Source organism: Chelonus insularis, unplaced genomic scaffold (genome assembly GCF_013357705.1).
Source record: "Chelonus insularis isolate UGA/USDA-ARS -01 unplaced genomic scaffold, ASM1335770v1 contig_88_pilon, whole genome shotgun sequence".
In the NCBI taxonomy this organism is placed as follows: Eukaryota; Metazoa; Arthropoda; class Insecta; order Hymenoptera; family Braconidae; genus Chelonus; species Chelonus insularis.
The window spans coordinates 2,816,287-2,841,675 of NW_023276776.1; the positions used below are offsets into that span (position 1 = coordinate 2,816,287).

The 25,389-nt window shown below is 31.3% G+C and overlaps 1 protein-coding gene across 4 annotated transcripts in view; it reads left to right on the forward strand.

Annotated features, from left to right (window-relative positions):
* The window catches only part of LOC118071579 (uncharacterized), a 117,606-nt gene that overhangs the window by 1,097 nt on the left and 91,120 nt on the right, over positions 1–25,389 (forward strand). For 2 of the 4 annotated variants that reach the window (XM_035090772.1, XM_035090773.1), the window contains exons 1-2: positions 4,160–4,903; positions 18,709–18,785. In XM_035090772.1, the coding sequence (XP_034946663.1) occupies positions 18,710–18,785 (76 nt within the window). In that variant the 5' untranslated portion in view covers positions 4,160–4,903; position 18,709. Of the gene's footprint in view, positions 1–4,159; positions 4,904–18,708; positions 18,786–25,389 lie in introns of those variants that run through there. The other 2 variants (XM_035090770.1, XM_035090771.1) reach the window with 2 other exon arrangements.

Genomic DNA, 25,389 nt, shown 5'->3' on the forward strand with positions numbered 1-25,389 from the left:
GTCCATCGTTCCGTTCTCTGTTCGTTCACTTCTACTAGGCTGTAATATCGTGAAATATTTGGTTTCGCGAGCAGGAATTGCACTGATGGAGTGGAGTGAGAAATGACAAGGATAGAAAGAGGCTACGAAGGATAGAATGACATGAGAAAATAGAACTAGATTATTGTATATGTATATTTAGCTTGTACAGATGATCCCTCATATTTCTGTTTGATATCGTGTTGTAGAAACTGTGAAATTCGAGAATTTCTTGTTTACGTATAAACATTAGCCATTTCATTTTGAAATGCTATATCGTAGTTTACTGATGACAAGCAATCAAATTGATTTTGTCATATACTACTCATTTATAACAGTACTTTTAATATTATTTTATCAATTTTTAATTGGTTAATCTCCAAAAATTTTTAATCTCTCATTTATTAATAAAGAATATCATAATTCTTGTTCAATGAGTATTGCATGGATAATAATCGATTAAATGTATTCAATGATAAATTTCATTAATTTTTAATTCATCAAATGAATATTGACAACTGAATTAACAAATGAGTTTTATTAAATGTTTCATCAGTGAAAATTTTAAAAATGATTAAAAATTAATTGAGTTTAATTCTCAATAGACAAGATAATACATGTATTCAGTATAGTTAATTTGACAAAAATAGTTGTACTGTTGAAGAAAAAATGAATTGGCTTCTTCAAATTCATTCGTTACGTCAGTTTTATATACATTTTCTTCAACTTTACATACTCTTCAGCATAAAAGCGGGTCGCTGGGAACGTATAGTCGTGATTACCGAGCCACTTATCATAATTTCGTTGTTCGTCTTCTTGGGTTTTCTCATTCACGTATGTCCTCCTCTAGTTTAAGCTGAAAACGTCGTATTTTCGCAGTTCGAAAGACATTTTTCTCATCCCTCTTATACATTTACCGAACTCACTCAATTTTTCAAAAAATGGAATTTAAATATTTAAACCTTGTGACTTCTAAAATGCTGCGGGGGATGTCAGCGTCGCGCAAACAAGGGAAACGCAAATATTACCAACGCGGCTACCTAGATTGCTCTCGGGTACCGTTATTTCTATGGTTCTGCAAAATCCTCGGATATTTGAGTCAAGAAGAAAAAAAATGAATTAAAGCCAGACCAAGAGTTACTTATTACCACCCAAGTCATTCAGTAGATTCAATAAAAAAAAATGTAAAAATTAAAAAAGCAGAACAAGTGAGAATAAAAAAATATAAAAGAAGAGATTTTTTATGCAAAATTACTTCTTTGACTCTTTGAAAATATACTCGAGGGTAAATCTGAAGATGCAAGAGGTGTATTTAGAGGCGGACGAGTACCTCCAAAAGCTATACTAACTATACACGTAGTAAAGTGTAGAGGATATGTGTGATGTTACAGAGTGTAAAGCACTCGGTTTGATGCGAAGAGAGATAGCAGGCACTTAATTTAACATGGGTATAGAGAAGCGTCGAAGCACTTTGCGAACGCGTTTAATGTGCGTAATAACTGCGGCACAGGCAAAATAACCGGCCGTAAGTGGCGATTTTTGTAGGCGCATCATGCGAGATAATTAAACCGTCACTGCTGCATAATGTAGCCTTCAAATTGTCCATAAGAACGTGTTTCCTTTTATTACAATCATTCATCAAAATGCATGTATAATTTTCTGTAATTATTCTTGCTTAATTGCATATAATACTTATCACTTTTCTGGATTAATTTTTGACATTATTTATTGTCTTTTATGACATCAATTTTATCACATTTTGTGTTAGAAAATATTCAGTAATTAGATTATGATAATAATTGATTGGTTTTATTTATTAATATCAATAAGGAGTTTATTTCATTATCATCAGGTAATCAATCCGACTAAAGTAAATTTTATTATAATGGAATTGAGTATAATTTGATAACAATAATTTATGTATTTAATAGATAAATGGGTATATTATTAATTATAATTGATTCTGTCGGATTAATTAATTAGCATATATTTATTTTTTTAATTATTTCTTTCAATTTATTATTGGATCAAAAATACTGTTCTAAAATGATGATATGAACTCTTAAGAGGTCATTCTTTAAATGTTTTTTTTTGCATATTTCACCTTATTTTTGTCGCAAAACATCTAAAGAAAAAAATTTAGTAGGGGTGGGAAAATAGCAAGCAAGTTCTTGACTCTGCCAATTATAGTTTGGCCGTGCGAAGTCTTCTTGATAGATATACGGGCCTCTAAAACACTTGGCGGTATTTTTTGGTCTTAGGGTGACAGTTTCACGGGTATATAGAAGAGGATAGAGAGTGGGTGTTACGCCTGAAGGAGAGACGCATCAGGCGCGACGCTCGTCGCCTTTAATGAGGCGCAGTCTGATTCGTTGCTTCTATTTACACTGCGAGTGTTCACCTCATCTTCTTTCTTTCTCATACTCTACCTTGTTCCTTCGACTTTTTTCCCTACGCTTCAATTATCGTCGCGAGATTCTGAATTTAAGATTCAGCGGTGATTGCACGACCAATTGAATAGTAAACCACAGTTTAATGACTTTCCTGCATGTTCTCTTATAGTATAGGTTGAAAATCATTTCTCTATTTTTCTTCATTATTATTTATTGGTTTTATTTTATTTTAAAATCTATAATAAACCGTTTTACGATGGAGTATATTTTATATGTATATATTTTTATATATATAAAATATGGGATTTTTTTATTTAAAAAAAATTTATTATTAGTGGTCTCAAGTATTCATAAAGATGACTGCATTCATTTTTATGCCAGTCTGTCTGTCTGTCATAGACTGTTAATTTTAAAACTGCTTGACAAAATAACTTGAAATTTAGTATGAAATTAAAAGTAATTATTCTAAATATAATTCTGTAGACATTAAGAAAAAAAAACTTTCATTCGTATTAAAGGTTTTTAAAGAAAGAGAGCTTTTTAAAATTTATTTATATTAATTACCAGATTTACCAGGAAAAAAGAGAAAAGTATATTTTATATTCACTTAGAAAATGTATTAGGTTATGAAATAAAAAAAATAATGTATTCACTTGAGGGATCATATACTCTTAGCTTCTTCAAAAGGTACTTATGAAAGTTTCGAGGATGATTAGTTGACTTGTTATGAGAGCTTAGAGTTGTTAGGATATTTTTGAACATAGCAATATCGACTTTTATATTATGTATGAAAAGGATTAATCTGCATTTTCATTTACTTTTTTTCCTGCATCTCATATTTTTTTTTCTATCTTATATTTTTATTTTTTGTCTTTTTCACTCGACCAAGCATTTCTTGGTGGTTTCGCTTGATCGCTTTTTTCCACCCGTTGCATCTTTGCAAATAACCTTCATTCGGATCACACGTGAGAAACCATTTCCAACGGTTTTACTTTTCTTTCATATCAATTTTTTATATTTTATTATATCTTTCCTACTACCCTGTTTTCTATCGTAATTTCATTCATCTGTATTTTGATCTCTCATTTTATACTGCTGTACATTTTTATTCGTGCACATCTTGTTGAAAAAAAAAAAAATTACTTGCTATTTGCATAAAAATTGTTTCTCCCCCAACCCTTTTTTTCTTCTATTGCATCCGTCGTCCCTCGTGCTCTTGTGTTCCAATCCAATACCATTCATCGACTACGTAGACGAACGTAAATTGAACAGGAGTTGTTGCCGTGCTTTCACAATGTAGCCGTTAGATAGCAGCAGCTCTACCACATCGCACGTGCCTACTTTGGATTTCCCCACTTTCCCTAATATACCTGCCGACTTGTCCGAATGTTTCCGGGAACGCCCGAAGCATTTTGCGGCAGCGATCGAGCGACGTCTCTCTCCTCTCTTGCTTTCCCCGCCATACTACTATTGCCCCCTCTACTGTTTCATTTACTCAATTCTCCAAGTTAATTTTCTTGTCTCTGTCATTATATTTTTCAAATGAATTGTTTAAATTTTTTTCCCACTGACCAAATAAAAGCTTATGCATTACTGGTATGAAAAAGAAAATATTATTGTTCAATAAATATTGGCCAAAAATTGATCTGCCGGTTCGAATAATTCCATCTCTGTCGGAGCAGCACAGTAGTAGAGGTTCTCTTTATCATGCTTTCCCCACTATAGTTAGTGGAGTTGCTTGCTCCCTCCAGCGGCATCCTCGCCCCATAGTGGTAAGACCAGAGTCTCCATACGCTTCAGAGTCGAATGTATGCTTGTGCGATAAGCACGCATCGTGTTGTGCTCTAGCCGGCACGTTTTTCGTTTCCCTATATCCCACCAATCGACGCCATTATTATCAACGACAACCACTAACACGGATTGTTGCGAAAAAAGTGCGCGTTAAAGTCAAAACAACGACAATAAAGCATTTAAACGGGTTATTTTGTAAGAAGAAAATAACATCCTTAGTAACGTGAAGGAAGCTGACCAACACTGTCTCATGCTCTGTGCGCACGCCAATACTCTGTGGTTATGTTGAAGAAAAGTGTCTGACGTGAAGCTATTGAAGCTCGTGTCTCAAAATCGAGAAAATCATTTTTTATTTTTTGTTCAATTACAAAGTTCGCTTTGACAGCTGACTTTGACATCAGTCGAGTCATAAATAATCAAGTTGACCACAAGAGCTTCTTGAGTTTATCACGTCTATAATTTTTTCTCACACTCTTGTCTTTTATAGTCGTCAGATTAAGTACTGAATATTTAGATATTCAGCTATCGGCGTCCTTTTAACGAGAATAAAAAATTCAAACTTCTACGTAACGTGAATGTCTTCATAGTGTGTTTACCAGTGAAGTGTTATGTGAATTATGTGATTCGTGCCAACATTTGTTCGTCTGGAAGAGTCTTATTATTTAGCCATAAAACCGGGAATTCGCGGATATTGTGTGAAGGTTAGTAAACTCTACTTTCCCTCTATATATATATATAGATGTATAAAAATTTTTTTGCCTTTTGCTTTCTTCCTTCGGGAGTTTTTTTCCGTGTACGAGCTTGAAACGAGGAGGTTTGATCGATCGGTGAATTGTTTTTTTTTCTTTTTCATGTCGAGACTTGCCGAACGATTTTCTTAGCGGAATGTTGGAGATCTGTACGGTAAAAGAGTGAATGTTCTGAAATTTCAGGGATTTCCGGATAGTGGTTTTTCGGGTATCCTTTTACTCCTTTTTTTTCTCCTCGTATGCTTTATTTCTATCCTATCTTCCACAATTCTTTGTTCGTGGATTGTAGGAAATGAGAGGGAAATGTTGACGGGGGCGTTGCGCGCCAGGGATTCGGGTTTATGCTAAAACGATGTGCAATGTTGCGTGATTAGAATCTCTTGTCGGGTTAATGATCTCACGGGATGTAAGCGGGGCTTTAGCCAAGCTGATTGCTATCTCGACTGGTGTTACTGCCAGCTGCTCCGGAAAATTCTCGCCCCTCTCAAATTATTTTGGAACTTTCCTCTTTATACTCAGTAGATAGTCTTTGATATTAAAAAAATCATCACTAAAACACTTTTTTAAATAATATTAACCATCATCTATGTTATGAATGCTCATATTCGTAGTTGGAAAAATCTTTTTTAACATTCAAAGAATTATTTGAAATTTATTTTTAAAACACTCCAATGATAAAAACATCCAAAATTTCAGTAAAAACGAAAGAATCCTTATTGAAGAATTTTTAATTAATTCTTTTAATAAATCTCAGTAGGGGGTCTTTTGTAATATAATTTTTAAAATTATGCTTAAATTAAATTCCCCTGTATCATGAAAAATGAAATTGAATTCATAATCTAGATGTTGATAAGATTATTAAAATACTAAAATAAATATTTCTATGAAAATTCACATACATTTTTAATATTTAAGAGAAACTTGATTTAAAAGAATCAATGTTTAATGTCAATAAGTAGCCACTGAAGGTAGAAATTCCTCGAATTCAACCAATAGATGAATAATAATAATTACTAACATGCCGAAAAGATATAGTCGAGTGAAAATATCAAAAAGTCAAAGCATAAAATCTTGCATTTTATCACAGTAGTAATATTAATGTGTGCTAACAAGGGATAGGTATGCGCAGCAAGAATGGCACGTTCGTGTCCTCGGTGCAGTTTTCTTATCAGCTAAAATGTGCGGTGTGTTAAGCAATTTGTGTCTTTTAACCTTTTTACCTTTTTCTCTTCTTATTCTTTAGTAAACTCTGCGTTAGAAATCTTTTGTCAGCGAACAATATTTCGTATAATTCATAGCGGAAAGACTTTTAGATGAGATACACGTGACAATCTTGAATTGAAACAGGTTTTTTTTTGAGGTCATTTGCTTTATTCCATCGTAGCATGGGGACGATTACGCGTGATTCGATAAGTATCTACAAGAAGGTCAATGTCTTGTTCTGGATAATTTCGTTAATCCACTGACTTGTCAGCAGATAAATTACAGCAGTCGTCAAAAATAATACAATGAGTCTATTTCTTTTATAAAGTTAACACCTCGAGAGTTATTTCCTTTATTAACACTTCAACACTATTCATAAATTATCAATGCTCAAAGTAGTTTTGCGTTTCTACAAATACATACAATTTTATTCGAAAAAAAATCATTAAATATAATTTTTTTATAATTATTCATAAAAATATTTATTTAAAAGGAAAAATTTCTTTTACAGTACAAATATCAGAAATAATTATTTTCTTTCTCGTTTATTTTTTTTTTTTTTTCATCATAGTAAAATATTTTCTTTTTAAAAAAAAAAAAAAAAAAATATCAAAGTTATCATTTGAATTATTCTGTTATTTTTCAAAGTAAAGATGAGAAGTACTGCTGCAGTATTATCTTGCTGTTTATAGTCATTATACACATTACATTTTTAATTTCACATTAATTGAATTTAGATTATTCATAAGTTTATCAAAGAATATTTACAGCGAAATAATGAATATTTACTTTTTTAAAATAGTCATTAATATTACTGTCAGAAGTATACACACGTTTTTTCTTAATTTAACTTTTTAGCCTTTGATGTAAAATTTCTTTTGCTGAGTTATTTATTAACAAAGAAAAATTTTATACTCTTCTTGAAAGTTCAAAACTCTCAAATAAATCATCAATAAGTGTATAGAAATGTTAGGAGTAATATTTGAAATTGAATAAAGGAGGATTTTTCACGTGGAATAATAGTGACTCGATGGATTAGATTTTAACAAAAAAGATTCGAATGTCAATGTAAAATATTGAAGCAGATATATCAATAATTCAGTGTATATAAATTAGTTTAATAAGATGGAATGAATTCATTTAAATGTTAGATCCATTTTTCGTTAGAAGGCGTTAAAGTCATCCACATTGATCTTTGTTACAATTGTCTTTTTGTTTTAATTTCACTAGTCCAATTTTATTTATTAGATAAGCTTGGCGGATTTAAGCTTGCGAGATTTATGAAGCTGTATATTTATTGGATATAAATTTAATACGATTACTCATTGTTAAATCTAACGAGAAGAGTCCTTGAATAAATAAAATCGGTTATCGTAAGAGTATATGTACTATGTATCTATATAATATAATCCCTCAGCATATCAGTAGCTTATCTTGTAAACACAGAATGTCAAGATAAATATTTAAACAATTAATTGTCAAGCAATAGTAATGTAAATTCATTTTTAACTGATTGTTAATTATTTTACCGGAAATTTCATATTTTTTCTGTATGATGTATTTTCATTTCTCATTATTACGTTGGTTTCTTTCTTATTGTTGATAAAAGACTGTGTTTAGTGCGGTTGTAGAAATTTCTCAGATAATTGGCTAAGAAGAATAGAACTGTTCAACTAAACTGAAGTTGAAAATACCTACTTATAATAGAGTCGTTTCGCTATTTCTTTCACACAAAGTCCTTAAAAGTAAACCTGAAAATTGAGACGAACCAAAAAATCTGGCGGTCGCAGGTCAAAGTGAGTCTTTGTGTATGTTTTGTGTCTATGAAGAAGAAAGACAGCTGTCCCAGATGGAAGAAGAATATTTCTAAATCTACGTATTTAGAAATTTGAGGTAAATCTTTGAAATTGGAAACGCAATTACAATGACAATTTCGGATTTACAGTAAAAAAAAAATATTCTTTCTTCCAACGATAATTAGAATAGATGTTTTAAATACTCAACAATTGTAATAATTTTTTTTTTAATTAAAAATATATCTAATTTGCTGTTCATTTCTTTGATGCTATTGATTTATTGTTCTGTTGATATCGATATTAATTTTGTGAAATATTTAAAATGAATTTTAGTGTGAGAAAGCGATATCATTTGTGATGTGTAAATATTTGTTTAAAAAAAAAATAGTCAAAATGAAGAATAAAATAGTGATGTTTGCTTTGATATTGACTTTAGGATTTTAGTTGGTAGTTAAAAAAGTAGAGAGTATTAATTTTCAATCAGTTTTCGACCCTTTGACGTTTGTCGGAGCAAAGCAATTGCTCTCATGATATTCGAGTCCATATCCCGCGGCTCGACGACCACTCGGCATTGACGCGAAGAGAAATTGACGTTGCAGGCGAATTAAACGACATTCGATAGATCAGAGAGAGAATAGACACTTGAAAGCCGACGGGACGCCTCACTATTCGAGGGTTAGGGTGCATAAAGTCGATTTGGTTAGTTAAACTCAAAGTAAAAGCTGGAATATATTCAGTATATAACTCTCATAGACTAACCATTAGTTTCTCGTTCGTTTTCTATCCATCTCATTTTCTCTCTTGTGTTTAAATACTTGGATTTGAACCTTTAGATGAAATTCCAACTGATTCGCGGCCAAATACGTTCGCGAGGTACAACCTCTAGGGCGTTTTCGAACACTAACAAAGCACGCTAGAGGGGTGGAAACAACACGAGAACTCGAGAGGCCATGAAACCGTTGATAGGAATTTCCGTAATTCCGTGGTAACATAATCGAATATTACCGCAACGCTGTGCATTAGTATACGAGATCGCCAACCGACGGATTGAAACAGAATGGGATATTTGAATTATTAACGTTCACTACATGGATAATCGTACATTTCTCCTTTTCAAATATGTTTTAAAAAAAAATCGTTCATTCATCTATTATTTTTCCATTTCAAATTTCAACCATCAATCATTCGTGAAATAAATTAAATAGTCCGTTCGATACATTCAAATTTTTCGCAACTTTTCACTTTAAATCATATTTTAGTTAATAAATTTTATATAATCTTTAATTAATTATTTCTTTGATTGAAATTTCAATACAATATTAATATCATTATATGCCAACTTTTTTCGCATTTTTCTCATTTCAAATACATTTCTCTGTCTATTTTTAGTTATCTAATTATCAATAATTTTGATTGATGGTTTTTATAAAACAAAGAAAAAAAAATCATTTGTCATTTTAAAATATTAATTTAATAATTGAATACTTTTTTTACTAATTCAATTGTCTAGTGTCAATAGAAGTTTTTTTTTGTTACTTTTAATTTTATGATTATTTTTATAGATACCCTACTGATCAATTAATTTTATCTGAAAAAATTATTTTTAAATTCATTAACGTATTTAAATGATTTATCACTTGATTTTAAAAAAAAGTAATTAGATTTTAAAATAAAAATGAGATGAAAAAGTTAGGAAATGTTTAAATATTTAATTCCTTCAATGGAAGTTGCTTTTGAAAAAATTTCAATACTAAACTTTATTTGATGAAAAGTACAGGAAACTTATAGTACTACATACTACCTTGTAGTTAAGTTTTGCTTTGATTATTAACATTCGTACGTAATGAGTGTGAAAAAAATGCTAACAAGTGTTTTACCAAATATACGTTCATATCCATATATATATCTTTCTATTATTTTAATTGTGTTAAAAACAGTGAGGAAAAAAGGCTGAAAAGTATATTCATAGTAACAACAAAAAAAAAGAATAAAATGCGGCGATTCTAAAACGTAACCACGCTGTGCACTTCGCCAAGCAGGGTGAGACACGTGTACTCCAATAAATAATGCAACCACCTACTCGTTTTCCTCCCTATCCGCGTATAGTTACGCTTACGTGGATGTGGTCTTTGCACTTCTACTTTTTCTCCCTTTTGCTGACGGCGTTCTTTACATTCTCCCTGACGCTCTTCCTGCGAAGCACAGTCTCTAAAAGGGTGAAAAACATCCCTTCAATCGACATTCCAAGATTAAAACTGTTCCAAATATAACTTCCAAATTTTTATTTTAAGAATGCATTTTTTTTCTCTTAAAATTTTTTTTTTCCCTACATCGGGACATTTTTTTAATTGAAACGTCAAGAATAATAATTAAAAATATTTAAAAAAAAAAAAAGGAAATATTCTATTTTATCGAGTACTGTAAAATAGAAAATTATTTTCTATTTGCTTTAGAAAAAAAGCTATTTGAAAAGTTAATGGTAAATTTTTTATTAGATCCTTGTGAAACAAATGTAAAAATATACATTGAAACAGAGGAAAAGGTATGGTAATGTAGCAATTTTAAAATGAAAATAGCTTTAAATATATCATTATTTACTTAAATTATTTAAATACTACTGTGGTAATAATTTTTTATTATTTATTTTAGTCTTGCAAAATGTTCTAGATAAGCTATCGAGGTATAGATCAAGTATAGAATTGAGCATAAAAGAATCATTTGGTCGTGGAAGAATAGCATATGGTTTGTTATCGTTATCTTTTGAAAAAATTTAAAATCGTGATTATTGTAATGTTTCTTCTGTAGTTGCTAATAACCAGTGTTAAGTCTCGCGTGGCATGGCAAAATAGTCACTAAATCTATGATAGGATTGTAAAATAAATGCTGTACTAAAATACTTACTGACAACACGGTTGCCACTAGATTGTCGTCTATAGTCTTCTTGTCATAGGTTTCTCAACTAAACGCCCTTCCCCTCATGACAATACCATGTGATAGACAGTATACGTGGCTCGACCCACTTGCTAACTTAACCCTTCCGATCTATTCCAATGCCCTCTCGACTTATGATGGATAATTTCAATTATTCATGAATTTATTTATTTATTTTTTTCACTTTTATTTTGGTCTCTTCGTGTCGTCTCCTGTGGACATGTCAGTTATTTCTGACACTTGACAATTTATGGGACGATAATATTGCGTGATATCTCAAGTCTTCTTATTCTTTTACTCTTCGTACCTTTGTTTTGTGGGAATCGAACAGTCAAATAGAATTTTTTTTAGTTGGAATATTTGATTTTATGTCATTTATCTGATATCAAAACGAAGAAAAAAAAGTGATGATCATATTTGTGTTATTATTTTTAAATAACTGAATAAAAATTGGATAAGCAATTTCTTCAATGCTAAAAGTAATATCTGATCTTTGAAAAATATTATTTCAATGATAATTTCATCAAATCTATGTACACACATTGTTTGTTATGTAATGGAAAATAGTCAAAAGACTGAAATGTGACACATGAGCTGGCGAGAATTGTGATGTGTACCCAGCGTATTATTGGTGGGATAATATCATACTGATATCAAGATTGGTTATCTTGGCGAGCTTCCAAAGGCGAACATCGGGTCGCGGACCTTTTCTTCAACTCGGTGGCCTCGGCTCTCTTTTATCATGATCATTCGTGCAGGGTGATAACGTGGAATCGAGAACGACTATCGACATGATGATCTCGTCGCTGCTACTTCTACGTATATCTACTTGACTCAAGTCTCTGCAGCAAGGGATAAACCAGTTGATCCGGTTTTCATAAGTCACAGCTCCTGGACTACCATCGTGTGCGTGAGCATTGGTAATTATTGCCCTTGAGGAATTTCTATAAAAAAAAAAAATTCAAAATAAAATAATAGAAGGGTATGGTATGTAGTTATTCTGAGATCAAAAAAATGAATTTCAAGCTACGTAAAAAAATAATCATTTGATTCAGTCGAGAAATTATGATAATAACCGTAATAATTTGAAGGATGTTCATCAATTACCGTGGACTAAAATCAATTACTATTTTTGTTTGGGCTTTAATTCGTTAAATGAAAAATAGAATCAACCAAGTAATTATTTATCTCCAGAGTTGCAATCTATTTATTTATTTTTTTTTTCAAGTAAATTGTTTTTAATCAGTATAAAATGGATAAAAAAAAGTAGACCAGTTCTTGACTCTAAACCCTCAGAATGCGTTTAACATAGTTTGAATTGACGTTCGAAAGGGAATTATACGATCGTAAGAAGTTTCAAGACGTTTCTCTCGAATTAATTATGGCATTAGGTTCGTTAGGTTAATTTAATGAGCGCTTAATTCTCGCTTCTCCTTTCGTTGAGAGGGTTTTAGATGTGATGTTGAGATCTTCAGTATCTTTCAACCTCTTAGCATCTTATCCAGAAACTCAACTGATGATTGAACCCAGTAGATTCGTTTCCTCTTCCGTTTCAAAATTGCCAATATCCTTGTACGGATTTTTATTTCTATCCGGTCAGCAGTGCAATCTGATATTTTTTGTTAGTAAAACAGGAATAAACTCATCTGAATTAAAATGATTTTCCTTATTTTTATTTTTTTTTCTTTAGCGAAAAAAAAATTATTGCATAAATTTGTTATTATTTTATTTGAAAAAAATTTTTCAATTTACTTAAACTATTAAATTTATCATCAACATCTTAACTGAAAAAATACATTTTCTTTCAACAATAAAAAAGAAGTAGTAAAACAACTTCTATACGTTGTTAAAAAAAAAATTGCACTTGCCTTTAATGAAAACCAAATAAAATAAAATATCTCAACTTCTGTAGAAGATTTTATTTTTATGCAGCTATAAACACCTGCATTAACCTTCTATTAACATTTGCCGTGAAACATTTTTTCATTTCTCTAATTGCTTTATAATGCATTATGATTTATCACCCTTTCACCTACCTCAGAATTTACTCAGTCGTATTAAATCTTTTTATGTTCTTTTTAAATATAAATTTATGAGTAGATAAATATGTCATTGTATAACAGAAGAATATATTGGAAAAATAATTCCTTGAGAGTTTCAACAAGTTAGTTGATAATAAGTTTCCCGGATTTTCCGAGTTTAAAAAGCGAGAATACAGTTAGAATAGAAAATCGAATGATTTTCATTGGAATTTGAATTATAATACTTAGGGGACTTGGATGTATTACGTTGAGTAGAATCTTTGAGATGGAAAGATACGCGTGGTCTTGTGGTCGTTGAAAAGGCAGAGAGTTGGATAAAAGCATACAGGTCTTGGATATAGTACCCTGAGGGCTGTTAGCTATTCCTACCGTCACAATGACAGATATTAAGCTTCCTATTTACGTCCTAAGTCAACGGAGCGTGGAGTTTCACTTTATTGCTTGGCGATTCGTAGTAGATTGTGATTTTTCTCAACATTTGGTGAGTTTTTCTACTGAAGCGTGTGATCACAAGTAGTGTATGTGTACTTAAGCAGTACTAGTCTTCTTCTTGAATACTACTGTTGCCCTTGTGCCTTGGGAAATAGCCGTTGCCAAAATATCTCCTCTGTAACCATTGACCTCTGGCGTTTTAGAGAAGGAAAGATGATTCGAAGAACGTCCAAGCACGTAGATCGCGTGTACACAAGAACCACCGACCACCAACTTTGATATATTTCCCTTTATCGGTTCCTCTCTTACTCTGTTTGCTCATTCCTTCGGGCTTCAATCGATTTCTAGTAATACTACATGCCACCAATGTGCAAATTAGATCTGTTAATAGCTTGGAAATATCGTTTAATTTACTACTCAAAGATATTTCACACATTTCCTCACATACTTGCCAGGTATTTGCTGATCAAGAGAAAGGATTTTCTTACAACATTGTCCTCCATCTTTTTGTACCTATGTACAGTCGTTTTAAAAATTATTTTACTCATTTAAAAGTATTTAATTAATTCAACAATTACTATGATCATTATTAAAATTTGAATTTTCAAAGTGGAGTTAAAACTCAATGTAATTATTTTTAAAATAAAATTAATTAATTTAGAAGAAAAAGTATTGAATGGTAATTTTGAAAGTAAATGAAAAAGTAAGATTATTTTCAAAGAGTACTGTATGTGTAAGGATATGTAAGGATGTATATATCCAACACGGTAGTCTACAATCTCCAAGCTAACTCGTGACTCACCGCCAGAAGATCCGGGAGGATGCTTCTTTCAAGCTAACAATGAGCTTCCATGTTACCTTACCAACATCAACATTAAACTAACTGAAAAAGGAGAAACAGTCGGATGTTAATGTTTATTAGATTTTACTTTTTATCTATTTATTTATTTTTGTTCATTTCAACGATTATATCTATTTTCATTGGAATTAACATTAATTTCACGTTTCGGTTGGTTCACCCACAAAATTATACATAATTACTGGTTATCAGGATGCAGCTGCTACTCTGGAATTTTGCGAGCCACAAAAACTCGAGTCCGTCATCTATACAAAACTTTCCAAAATTATATTCAATCTTTCAAGCCATTATATCTATTAATTTTTCATCGTGTCCTCTATAATTATTGTACAGTAATTTCTGTTTTAAGATTGAGAAAAAAAGTTAACATTCAATTAATATACTTCATGTATTCTTTAAAATAATGAAGAAAGATTAAAATTATAGAAAAAATAATGGGATAGAATAATAATACAAAATTATTCTAAAAAAGATAAATTAAAATTAAGTCAATTGGATGTTGAGATAATAATTATAATTTATAATGCATTTTTAATTTGAATTGTTTATTATTAATCGATTAATAAATATTTATTTAGCTATTACAAGCTTTGTGTAGCTATTTAAGGTAAGAAGACACAGAATAGAATAAAGTTACACGATTTTCGTTGGTGAAATTTATTTGTAATTGGAATATTGTTGTACTCGTGTTTAGTAGTCTTTGGAATGAAGCTCGTCGTGTTACAAGCCGCGTGAATGAAAATGCACGTTTGGAATCCGATACACGAGTTTCCAAGTCATCAAGGTGCCCATTGTTTCGCTCGTGAGGATCTTGATATCCGCGTTGTTGCGTAGGAACACAACAAAACACTCGTCTCGGCCTCATTGCATTCAGAATTGTAATGCGCGTCTCTCAGTGGCCTCTAAACTCATCTTCCCATTTCTCATTCCACGTTGTAATAATAATGTTGTGTTATTTCTTTTCATCTTTCTTTCTCTCTATATATATATATTTTATACAACATATATTTTCTTGTATTATTTTCCTCACGTCTTTCATCTGCTGTTATAAAAATCTTTCACATTATAATCCATCGTATTTTCTCATCACAAATCTATTTCAATAATCTTAGCAATTACTAATCTTGATCTCCTTGAAAAATAATTCCTTGGATACTTGAGCATTTAGTGTATCATTTCGAACATATGTATATTTCATCATTACAGATAATAATTTTAAAATATTTATTACAAATATAAACAATTTATGAAATTGATACATGACACATTGAGATTATTGTTGGATTGAATATATCAATCAGCTTTTAAATAACAAGCCTATCTTCTGATAAAATTTCACTCCACCCAAATATTTTCTACTCATTGATGATCACTTTTGTGTTTATTAAAAGCCAACGAGGGATAGATTACTCTAAAAAGCTTTTATAATGATTTTTGAAAATTAATTGAAATTTTATCTTTGGATCTGATTTAAAAAGGAAGAGTATATCAATAATCACTCTGTAAATAAAAATGGACTATTTATTTTTGATGAATTTTTGTCGTTGACAATAATGGTTAATTTGATCATTAAGAAACAAACAAACGATCTTTTTGATGTTCAATATGGCGTTTAATGGAAATAAAAGAGAATGAGGTAGAAAAAAAGAAGTATAATGGATTGACTTTGCACGTAGACACGAAATGTTTGAGGATGGATAAACAAACACGCCTAGACTGAGTATTATCGTGAAACAGTTATAGATAGTTGCATGGTCTGTTGCCGCGGCAACTGGTATCGTTTAATTAGTCACCTTCTGCTAATTACCCCGGTATGTCTACTCAGGGATAATAACTGCCCAATCGATTTAGCTCCTGTAATTATAAAATTCATTTGTAAATAGCAAGAAATTTTTTCGTATGAAATTAAGTAATGGCTTTGGTAGTGTTATCGATCGTTCAAGTTTTTAATGAGGATTCCGTTAAGGGCGAATGGTAGGGCAAAGTTATGCTATGAAATTTTAATGTGAGATCTTGAAATATTAAAGGAAATTTCTTTGTTGATAATTAATTCTTTTTTGATAGTATAAAATAAAAATGAGAAAAATAATAAAAACACGAGAGAGTGAAAATAATTGATAAAGTAATAATTTAATGTAATTCAAAAGAGAAATGATTGGTACGTTATACGATTGTATTATGAGCATGAGATAGGTAATAAAAGTATGAAAGAACATATATGGGGATGAGAACAAGTGATGGAGGGAAACTTGGACGGGAGATATGAGATTCGATGGAATTTTAACGCATTTGCTACCACCTCGTCGATATTGCGTCCACGTGCTTTGATGATCGATCGACCACTCTCTTGAGAATCCTGGCAATCTTTACGCTGGCCGAGTTTCACAATTTCGATGAAAAATCAAAAAGGTTGTCATCCTGATACAAGCATTTCTTGTTATGTTCTGCAAAAGGGGATCAAATAGGAAAAAAATACGAGAAAGGGAGAGTTGAGATATACGTGACTAAAAAACCGGAGATTCGTCTGAGAATCGAGGACAAGATATGCATCGAGCACACAGTGGACATCCTCCGGGGGAAATATCTGTCTTTGCTGTCCGTAGAGAATGGAAGACTGATGGGTCGAGACTCTGTTGAAAGGGGGATGGAAACTCTGGACGACAGAATAAAAAAAAACGAAGAAATGTAGATGAATAGAAAGAGTTGCGGCATGCAGAAGAAGGCATACGATAACGTCAAGAGGGCCTTTCCTGCGGATGATGAGTATTTTTCAAGCTCAAATAGAGACCATTACCTGGGGGAGTTGGAGCTGCTACACTGCAGAATATTAAATTGCATCAGACCATTTTTTTATTTCTATTCTCACTCGTGTATTCAAGTTTTATTTTTTAAATAATGAAATGGCTTTTGTATATAAAGATTGTTTTGAATTTTTTAAACGGCTATAAACAAAGTCGTGGTGAGAGTTATCTAATTTGAGTCTTCAACACGACTGCATCTAACAGCTTTGCAAAATGCTTTGAATATTTTATACCAAAATTAACAATTTTTTTCTTTTACTTGAGCTATTTTGAATTCTAATACAACAACGTTATTTTTTATTAATTGCTTTTTTATGGTAAAAATATGTTGGTTGTAAAAATTTATTTTTGTTTAAAAAATTAATGGGTATTTGGTAATAAGAAATGTATTGAAATGGTTGAAAAATAAATAAAATTCTCAAGTGATTTTTCAACAATGTGAGAGAATAGAGAATAGAGTAAGATGGAGATTGGGAATGCAAATGATACTCTAGTGATTTGAATCTTCTCGTCAATGGTCAGTGTAAACACCTTGTCCTCTCTCTCTCTCTTTCTCTCTTGTTTTCGCCATTCCGTTCGTTGCTCGCGTAATGGCCGATAACGGATAGTGTCGCTAATACGACTGGGGAATCGAAATAAACGAGGCCACACTGAGAGAACGAAGAGCACCACCAGCAGCCTGCGCTGATAGAGTGTGATGGATACGTCGTAATTAAAGTTTTATCTACGCCTCGATACCAACGCCACAATATCGAGAGTCACAAAATTTCTACTGCATCGAATTTTCATTCTGATAGACACTGCATAAAAATTCTAATTACTTTGCTGTAAAAAATATCGTTAAAAACAGCACGACGAAATATTATTGTTACTATCACATACGAAAGGAACGAATCATTTTTGGAAATAAAAATTTTTTATCTCCTCTACACACATACTCAACCATTAAATAAACAAATAGCTCTATTTGTTGCGAGAAAATAATGGCAACTTCAACCATCGTATTCTAGTCAGTTTTAACTACTTCTTGTTTCGATTACCTAGTTTCATTGAATAGAACACCACAAACAATCATTCAATAATAATTGTAAAAATATTTAAGATACTATTAAATAGATATTTATATTTTTAAAGTTTTATTGAGATAAAAATCTACAGAAAAATTTGAAATTTATTAGAGAAAGAAAAACATTTAATTGAAGATGAAATAAAAATACTTCATAGTGTGAAAAGTATTTTTTTTTTTTCAATGTAAGAAATACTTTTCACAAGTTGTATGAAGAAAAAAAATTTATTGTGAAATGTGAAGAGATTATTTGTCTTGATTACTTGAAAAAGGATATTTTTTTAGTGAATTGCACGTATCAGTTGAAATAATAATTTTTGTATTATTTAACAATTTTTCTTCATTCAAGTAATCTTTTCACCTGACGTTTTCATGAACAAAATTCATCGTGCATCACGCAATGCTTTTCTCTGGTGGTGGTCCTGCCGGGATCACTGCGGGAGTGTAGAGAATTTATATCGCGATTCGTAACAATACAAGACAGGCTGACGTCAAAATACTGTAACGTATTATGAGTGCTTTTCTGTTCTCTTATTTTTCTCCTCGAAAAGTACACTTCCAATATCTGTCTTTCTAACATTTATATGATACGTATGAGGTTATAAATGTGTTGTGTATGTTTTTCAGGATGCAGGGACTGAAATACAGGCTGGGGAGGAGGATCCTGCTGCTCCTGTTACTGGCCGTTTTACCCCTCGCTAACGGTGAGTCACTTTTCGCTGTATAATACTTACGGTGTCTACACCATACCCAAGCATACGTTTGGTATACAGACGAGGGAATGAAGCGAGGCCGCAACCCCTCGCACAATACCGACGCGTACGACCATAGACTCGACGACCACGGGGTAAGAGGCAATACGTGGTCGACGTCTCGCATACATACGTACGAGAATGAAATTTTCGGGGTTGTGGGATACATGAGACGGTGGCAAATATGGCGGCTGTGTCACAGGCCTTTATGCTATCCACGTGGACTAACCCCTCACATTCCGACGGAAATTAGTACTCTGTTGAATTTTAGATTTTCTGTTTATGAGATTTTTCGGTTTGATCTCCGGTAAAGTGTTCATTCTCACAAGCTAAATAGTCACTCTATTCTTCCCTAATGATTATCAACATTTTTTTATTATCTGTAATTGAAAAAATAAATTTACATTATGTTTACGTTTATTACTCAGATCGGTTTCGATAAAACAGTACTATTTTTTTTTATTTCTGCTTTAATTTATTGCAATTATTTCATCGTTTTATACTACTCAGTTATAGTTTTTTAAATAAATATTTTTTTTAATTAAAAAAATTGATCAATTTAAAGCTTGTCAATTTTTGAAAATTTTTTAAATCTTTTATTGAAAATAGTTTTTGATAGAAAAAAAAAAAAATTTAAGAGACGTACTTTAAAAATGTTTATTTGTTACTTTTATGGTAGGAAAGTATATCTGATGCATCTTTAAAAATTTCTCTCGAATTATTTGACAGATAGTTGGAGTGCATTTTATAGAATAGCATTCTCAAGCGAGTTTTTACTCTTAGAAAAATATATTTTTTGAATTTTTTTGCTGACTGATGCAAATTATAAAATTAGATTTAGGGAAAAAGAGAACTACTTTCTTTGACAACTTGTAGAATTGTTCTTTTGTATTTATTTTTTTCTTTTTTTTTTTTTTGTATTTGCACTAGTAACTTGAGCGTTTGAAATAAGAGGGGTTGGGTCGACACCGGGTGTTTTGGTCCTGCAACCACAAGAGACACGTGCACCCTCATTCGAACCTCTTATCTCCCATCCCTCGCGTTTCTTTAGACCGCATCCACCGGCGCTTAGTCCAAGATTTCATTCATTTCAATCTCCCATTCACACGTCCATTCATTTCAATGTGCACTTACCTGTCATTTTATTGAATTTTTACTCAAGTATACTTGCTTTCTACTCATTCATTTAGTGAATTACCGATGTTGATGCATCTAAAATTGATATGCTTTTCAACTGATTAAAATTTATTTATCAATTTTTTATTCTTCACAAACTTTAGCAATTCAGTGATAATGAGGTTATTTTTCATATCTATTTTTGCTCAAAAAACTTTTTGCACAAAAAAGTATGAAAAGTTATTTCGATAAACAAAATTTTGATGTAAATAAAATGATGAAAAAATTGATTTACTTATTTTAGGTCATTGAAAATAGTAAAAAATTCATGAATTCAATGTAGTAAATAAATAAAGATCTCATGTAAAATTCAAAAGCTCATTTCATTGATGAAACAAATTTGTTAAAGACACAAAACAAATCGTCGACGTTTATGCTTGACATTGCAGGACGCAAATCGGTTTTTGGGGAATGATTATATGCCTATCTACACCGTACAGTCTTCTTTTTTTTTCTCTTTACTGAAGGGTGACTGATGGTCACCCTCCAGGCTTTCACGCAAATAAGGGCGATCTCTTTGGGATCATGAAACCTCCAACGACTTAGACTACGTTACAAAATGTATATCGGTGTGTGAGAAATTCAAGGTGCTGAGCCGTTTAGTTTTCGATCCAAAGGTTATCCCCCAAATCGATCCTTCAACCCTCGTGCACTTCTCATCCCTTTCTCTCATCCCCTTGTACCTAACGATACCACCGTCTAGCACGATCTACTTATCTCCGTGAAAGGAGAGCACCGATAACTTTAAACGAGAACAAAAACCGGAAACCAATAACGTAAATCTTGAGAGAATGGCTTGGGGTGACCTAGTACTATTGCAGTCGACATGAAAATGTTTCCCGAGATAGTATTCCATCGATTGCTCCTTTACAAACTCACATCTAATGTGATGGATTTTTATTTGCGTCAATTCATTAATCTTCATAAACATTGACCCATCATATCCGTCATAGTAATGAACCATAGTCCACCTTATGGAGATCATTTTCATACGAAAATATGATTGAGTTATTTGCGGAGATTAATTTATCAAATTGAATATTAGTGAGATGAAGCATATCTCTTATAATCACATTTGCTGAGATACTAATAATCAAGTATGAACAAACTTCTATTACGTATCGTCGCGTTGATAATGATAATAATAAATCGTTGCATGTACCAAACTAAATTAATAACAAGTCATATTTTGTCTCATGAACCTGAGTTTTGTTTCAATAAATCGTTTATTGCTGGTGCACACGAAACGCGAAGTTGGGCGTTAGAATCGTGGCAAACAAAACCCCCAAGGGGTACATGGTAGTTTGTGCTACAACGTCTTTGTGCAAGACAATACGATGGGCGATGTCTTTGAAATTTCTATTACCAACTTGAGCAATTAAATATAAATCATTTTAGATGATAAAAAAAATGAAGTCATATAAGTAATGATTATTCTTATTAAATAAATTTAATTTAATTAAAAAGATATATTTTCATCTTTTTATAAATTTACTTTCATGGATTCGTTAAAAATTGCCAGTTGATTGCTTTATCTAGTGATTTTTCCTACCATACTCGAAGTTCTCCGGAAATGAGTGAGGATGAGGGAGAACGAGAAAAATTCTCCCGGGAAATTTGGATCCAACGCTTCCGCCGGAAACTAGAGGATTGGCATGGAAATTGTGATTATCAAAGGATAAAAAATTTTTTGAAAAAATCATAAAAAAAAAAACTTTTCCATTCAATCTTTTCAATTCAGTTCTTTTTTTTTTTCTCCAATTATTAATTAAACTTTTTAAATTTATTACCGATAGATAATTTGCTTGAAATTAGAGCTCCATATAATTATATTTATAGAAGTAAAAAATTAATAGACGACTTCATTTTATTTTTCAATTAGATTATGACATTATTTAATTCGAATCAGAAATTTTAATGATGTATGATTGGAATGAAAATTTTTTATATTACCAATCTAGATTCATGCGTTGATTTATTATTCAAAAAAGTTATCATATCTTCACGGAAACAATTTTCTAGGAATTTTTACTAGTCAATTTAGAGTAAAATTTATTAGCTAAAACATTCATAGTTACTTGTTTTTTCTTAGTAAAAATAGCTATAAATTTTGAAATTTACTTTTTATTTAATATTCAATGTACTAAATAGTATTGTATGAGTATTCTTAATTGATTTATTAAATAGAAAGTGAATTTACAAATTCTTTCCTATAAATATGTACTGGAAAAAACTAGTAATTTTTAATTGTTTTGACTAGTAACTTTTACTCTAAATTGACAAGTAAAAATTCCTATAAATTTTTTTCCATGTTCGATTTAGTATTAAAATGAAATACCAATCTAATTTATTTATCTTCAGAAATGTCTTCAATTGAATTTAAAATGTTCCTCTAAAAAATTCCATTCACTGTTTGTAATGCCAGGATTAAAATTAATATTTCAATGATTCAGTTGTGGATAACACATTGATTAATAACCGAGAATAATGTATGATAATACAGTGGAGACAATAGTAGTATGTATCTGAATCATTTGAGGAAATCCTGTGTAGGTCTAATAATGACGGTCATTTGACAACGAGACAGTTGAGTATGGATTTTAATGGGTTTCACGGTTGACCTTTTACCTCCCTCTATACCATGCATACAACTTAGACACGTGTCGTCAATCGTATATTGTAAGTTTGTATCGAGTGCCTTTAGTAAGTTCATAAAACTTGAACAGTAGCGGAAAGATTGTCATTTTGTCCCCTTTGGAATAAATTACATGTCGTTTGGAGAAATAAATCTGTAGCTATTGCTACTTTCACTTGGTTTACTTTGTCCTCAGAATCTAAAACAGGGTGAATCATCTAGGTAATTTTTCTCCAGACGAATGCACTTTTTGTATCATGTGATATGTAAGGTGTAAAAAAAAAATATAAAAAATAAAAAAAAAGGAGACCGTGAGATGCCTTTGGGATAGACGGATGAGAACGTGGATACGGGAATGGTAGGACGAACACAAGGGCCATGGGGACGTCGACAGAATTACTAATATCGTTCCCTCCCTTCTTCCTTCATTTCTCTCAACTCTGTATGTAGTATGTTCTCTCCGCTTCACGTGTTCCTCTTACTCTCTTTGGTCTCTCTTACCCTCTTACCACTACCATTACTACTACTACTACTACCTTTCATGCTATAGAAATACACCGGGAAACTCGAGCGATCCATGTGGAAATGAGAGACGACTCTGAGATGATGGACAAGACAACGAAAATGCTAATTTCTAACTGAATTTCCAACCAAATTGATTTCCCTCCAATGTGTTATCAAAGCTAAATAATATATACGGAATAGTCAATTGTGTTATCGTTAACTCCTCCTTTTTATTCAAAGTCAACTTGTTTTAAATACATCATGTCAAAGAAATTATTCGAAATTTCATTTATTTCAAAGGATTCATGCGCCACACATTTAATATAAATAGCAAACAAATATACAAATAGTTTTTGATTTATTTAATTAATAAATAATGAAAAAATGATTTCGTGACATGTGAAGTTTTATTTTCTTGATGAAATATTTATTCAGTATTTAACTGTCATTAAATTTTCCAAGTGATTTATCATCTGGATTTCTTTGGGATTAGGATAATTTAATATAGTTTTATTAGTGTACAAAGACTTGAGTTCACGGACCTTTCCCACGCTGTAGTCGCAATCGTATTTATTTGGATGTCAATGAATAACATTTAAAAGGCAGGGGAATGAGAGGGATGGTCAGAGAGACAGAAAGAATAATACATCAGTATAGTTAGATCGAGAAACTGCTCAACTATTGTCGTATCGTTGTCTATGTTGCCATAAATCTCGTAGATTGACGACCATTGACAGGCTACTTTGACTAGAACCCTTTGTGCTTTGAGTGCGCGACGATTTAGTTATGTTAACGGGTATGAAGAGAGAAATAGAGATGAGCAAACTAACAAAATAAAATAAGAGAAAGAAAGAAAGAGAGTAAGACGATTGGCCTGATAGGCGTGTAACCGAATTAGTTGGTCGTTCTTTCAATTCAAGAGGAGAATAAGATGAGGAAGGAGATGAAAAAGAAGAACAGAGAAAAGAGTTAAGATCATCTGTAAAGAACCGCACGCAGAGGGTGGTCTTTGTCTTTTGAAATTGCGAGTAATTATCTCATTAGTGTGGGTATGTTTCTTAGAACATGATGAAAAATACAACCGATTATTTAATGTCAGACAATTTTACGTCACTCAACTTAATTAGAAAACCTTCCCAATCAAAAGTGGACAATAATTAATAAGACACATTTATTACTCGTTCAATGATGTATACTCTTTAGAAATAAAATTGAATGGTTTTGATATAAATTGTCTTTTAGATAAATTCAAATGAGTAATTCAATCTTACGTAATGAATAAGATAAATTGAGTAATTATTGAAATAAATTACTGATGATCATTTTTTCACTTCATCACTTCACTTTATATTATAAAATATTTGTTGTTCAATTATCTATTGACTAAAAATAAATTATATTTTTATTTGCACAGATGGATGATTCTCTAATAAATAAAAAAATAAAGTTGTTGTATGTTTTAAAAATAAATTTATTGATAAGGTAGTTGTAAAAAAGTTGATGCAAGCAGTTGAACTTCAACGATCGATGTAGTTTATATGCAATAAAAGTATCTAACAGTCCATATATAAATACGTATACATATATAATAAATTATATCCTGTGTACATACAAGGGTCCATAGAAGAGAGTAAGTGTACCAATAGAAAAAAAAAAGAAAAAAAGAAGAGGCAAAAGCATCACACCTGGATACTTTTACTACCTAATCGATAAGGCAGCTACAAAGTAATTGAATCGGTTCGTAGAAGCTAGACGTAAATGATAAGCCTCATAAAAATCTTGAACGTATATAGCTCCAAAAGCCATTTTAAGGAAAAGAAAAAATAGTTTCAACGTCATTTTATACTCAGATAAAGCCGCTTGTACTATTGTGTGCAAATATTATTGATAAAAAAATAGCTAATGGCTTTATTTTATATCAGAATTGGAACTGAATAAAATATTTTCGTCTCGTGTGAAAAGCAGGTCGTCGCTGGTATCGATTTTATTTTTGAAATCTCTTAAATATATAATACATAAGAGAAGAGAAGCTAGCTCATATTTGATGTTATCTTAAAACTTATAATGTACTTATTTATTCATATATTTAAATATATAATACTTGAATTAATTAAATCAATTTAAGTTGAAGATGAGATAAATTTAGATTGATCATTTGGATCATTTTATTAAAAAAGTTTATCAAAATTGTCTCTAAAGTTTAAATGAACTGATTAATGCACACAGAAACTTTTTCATTGC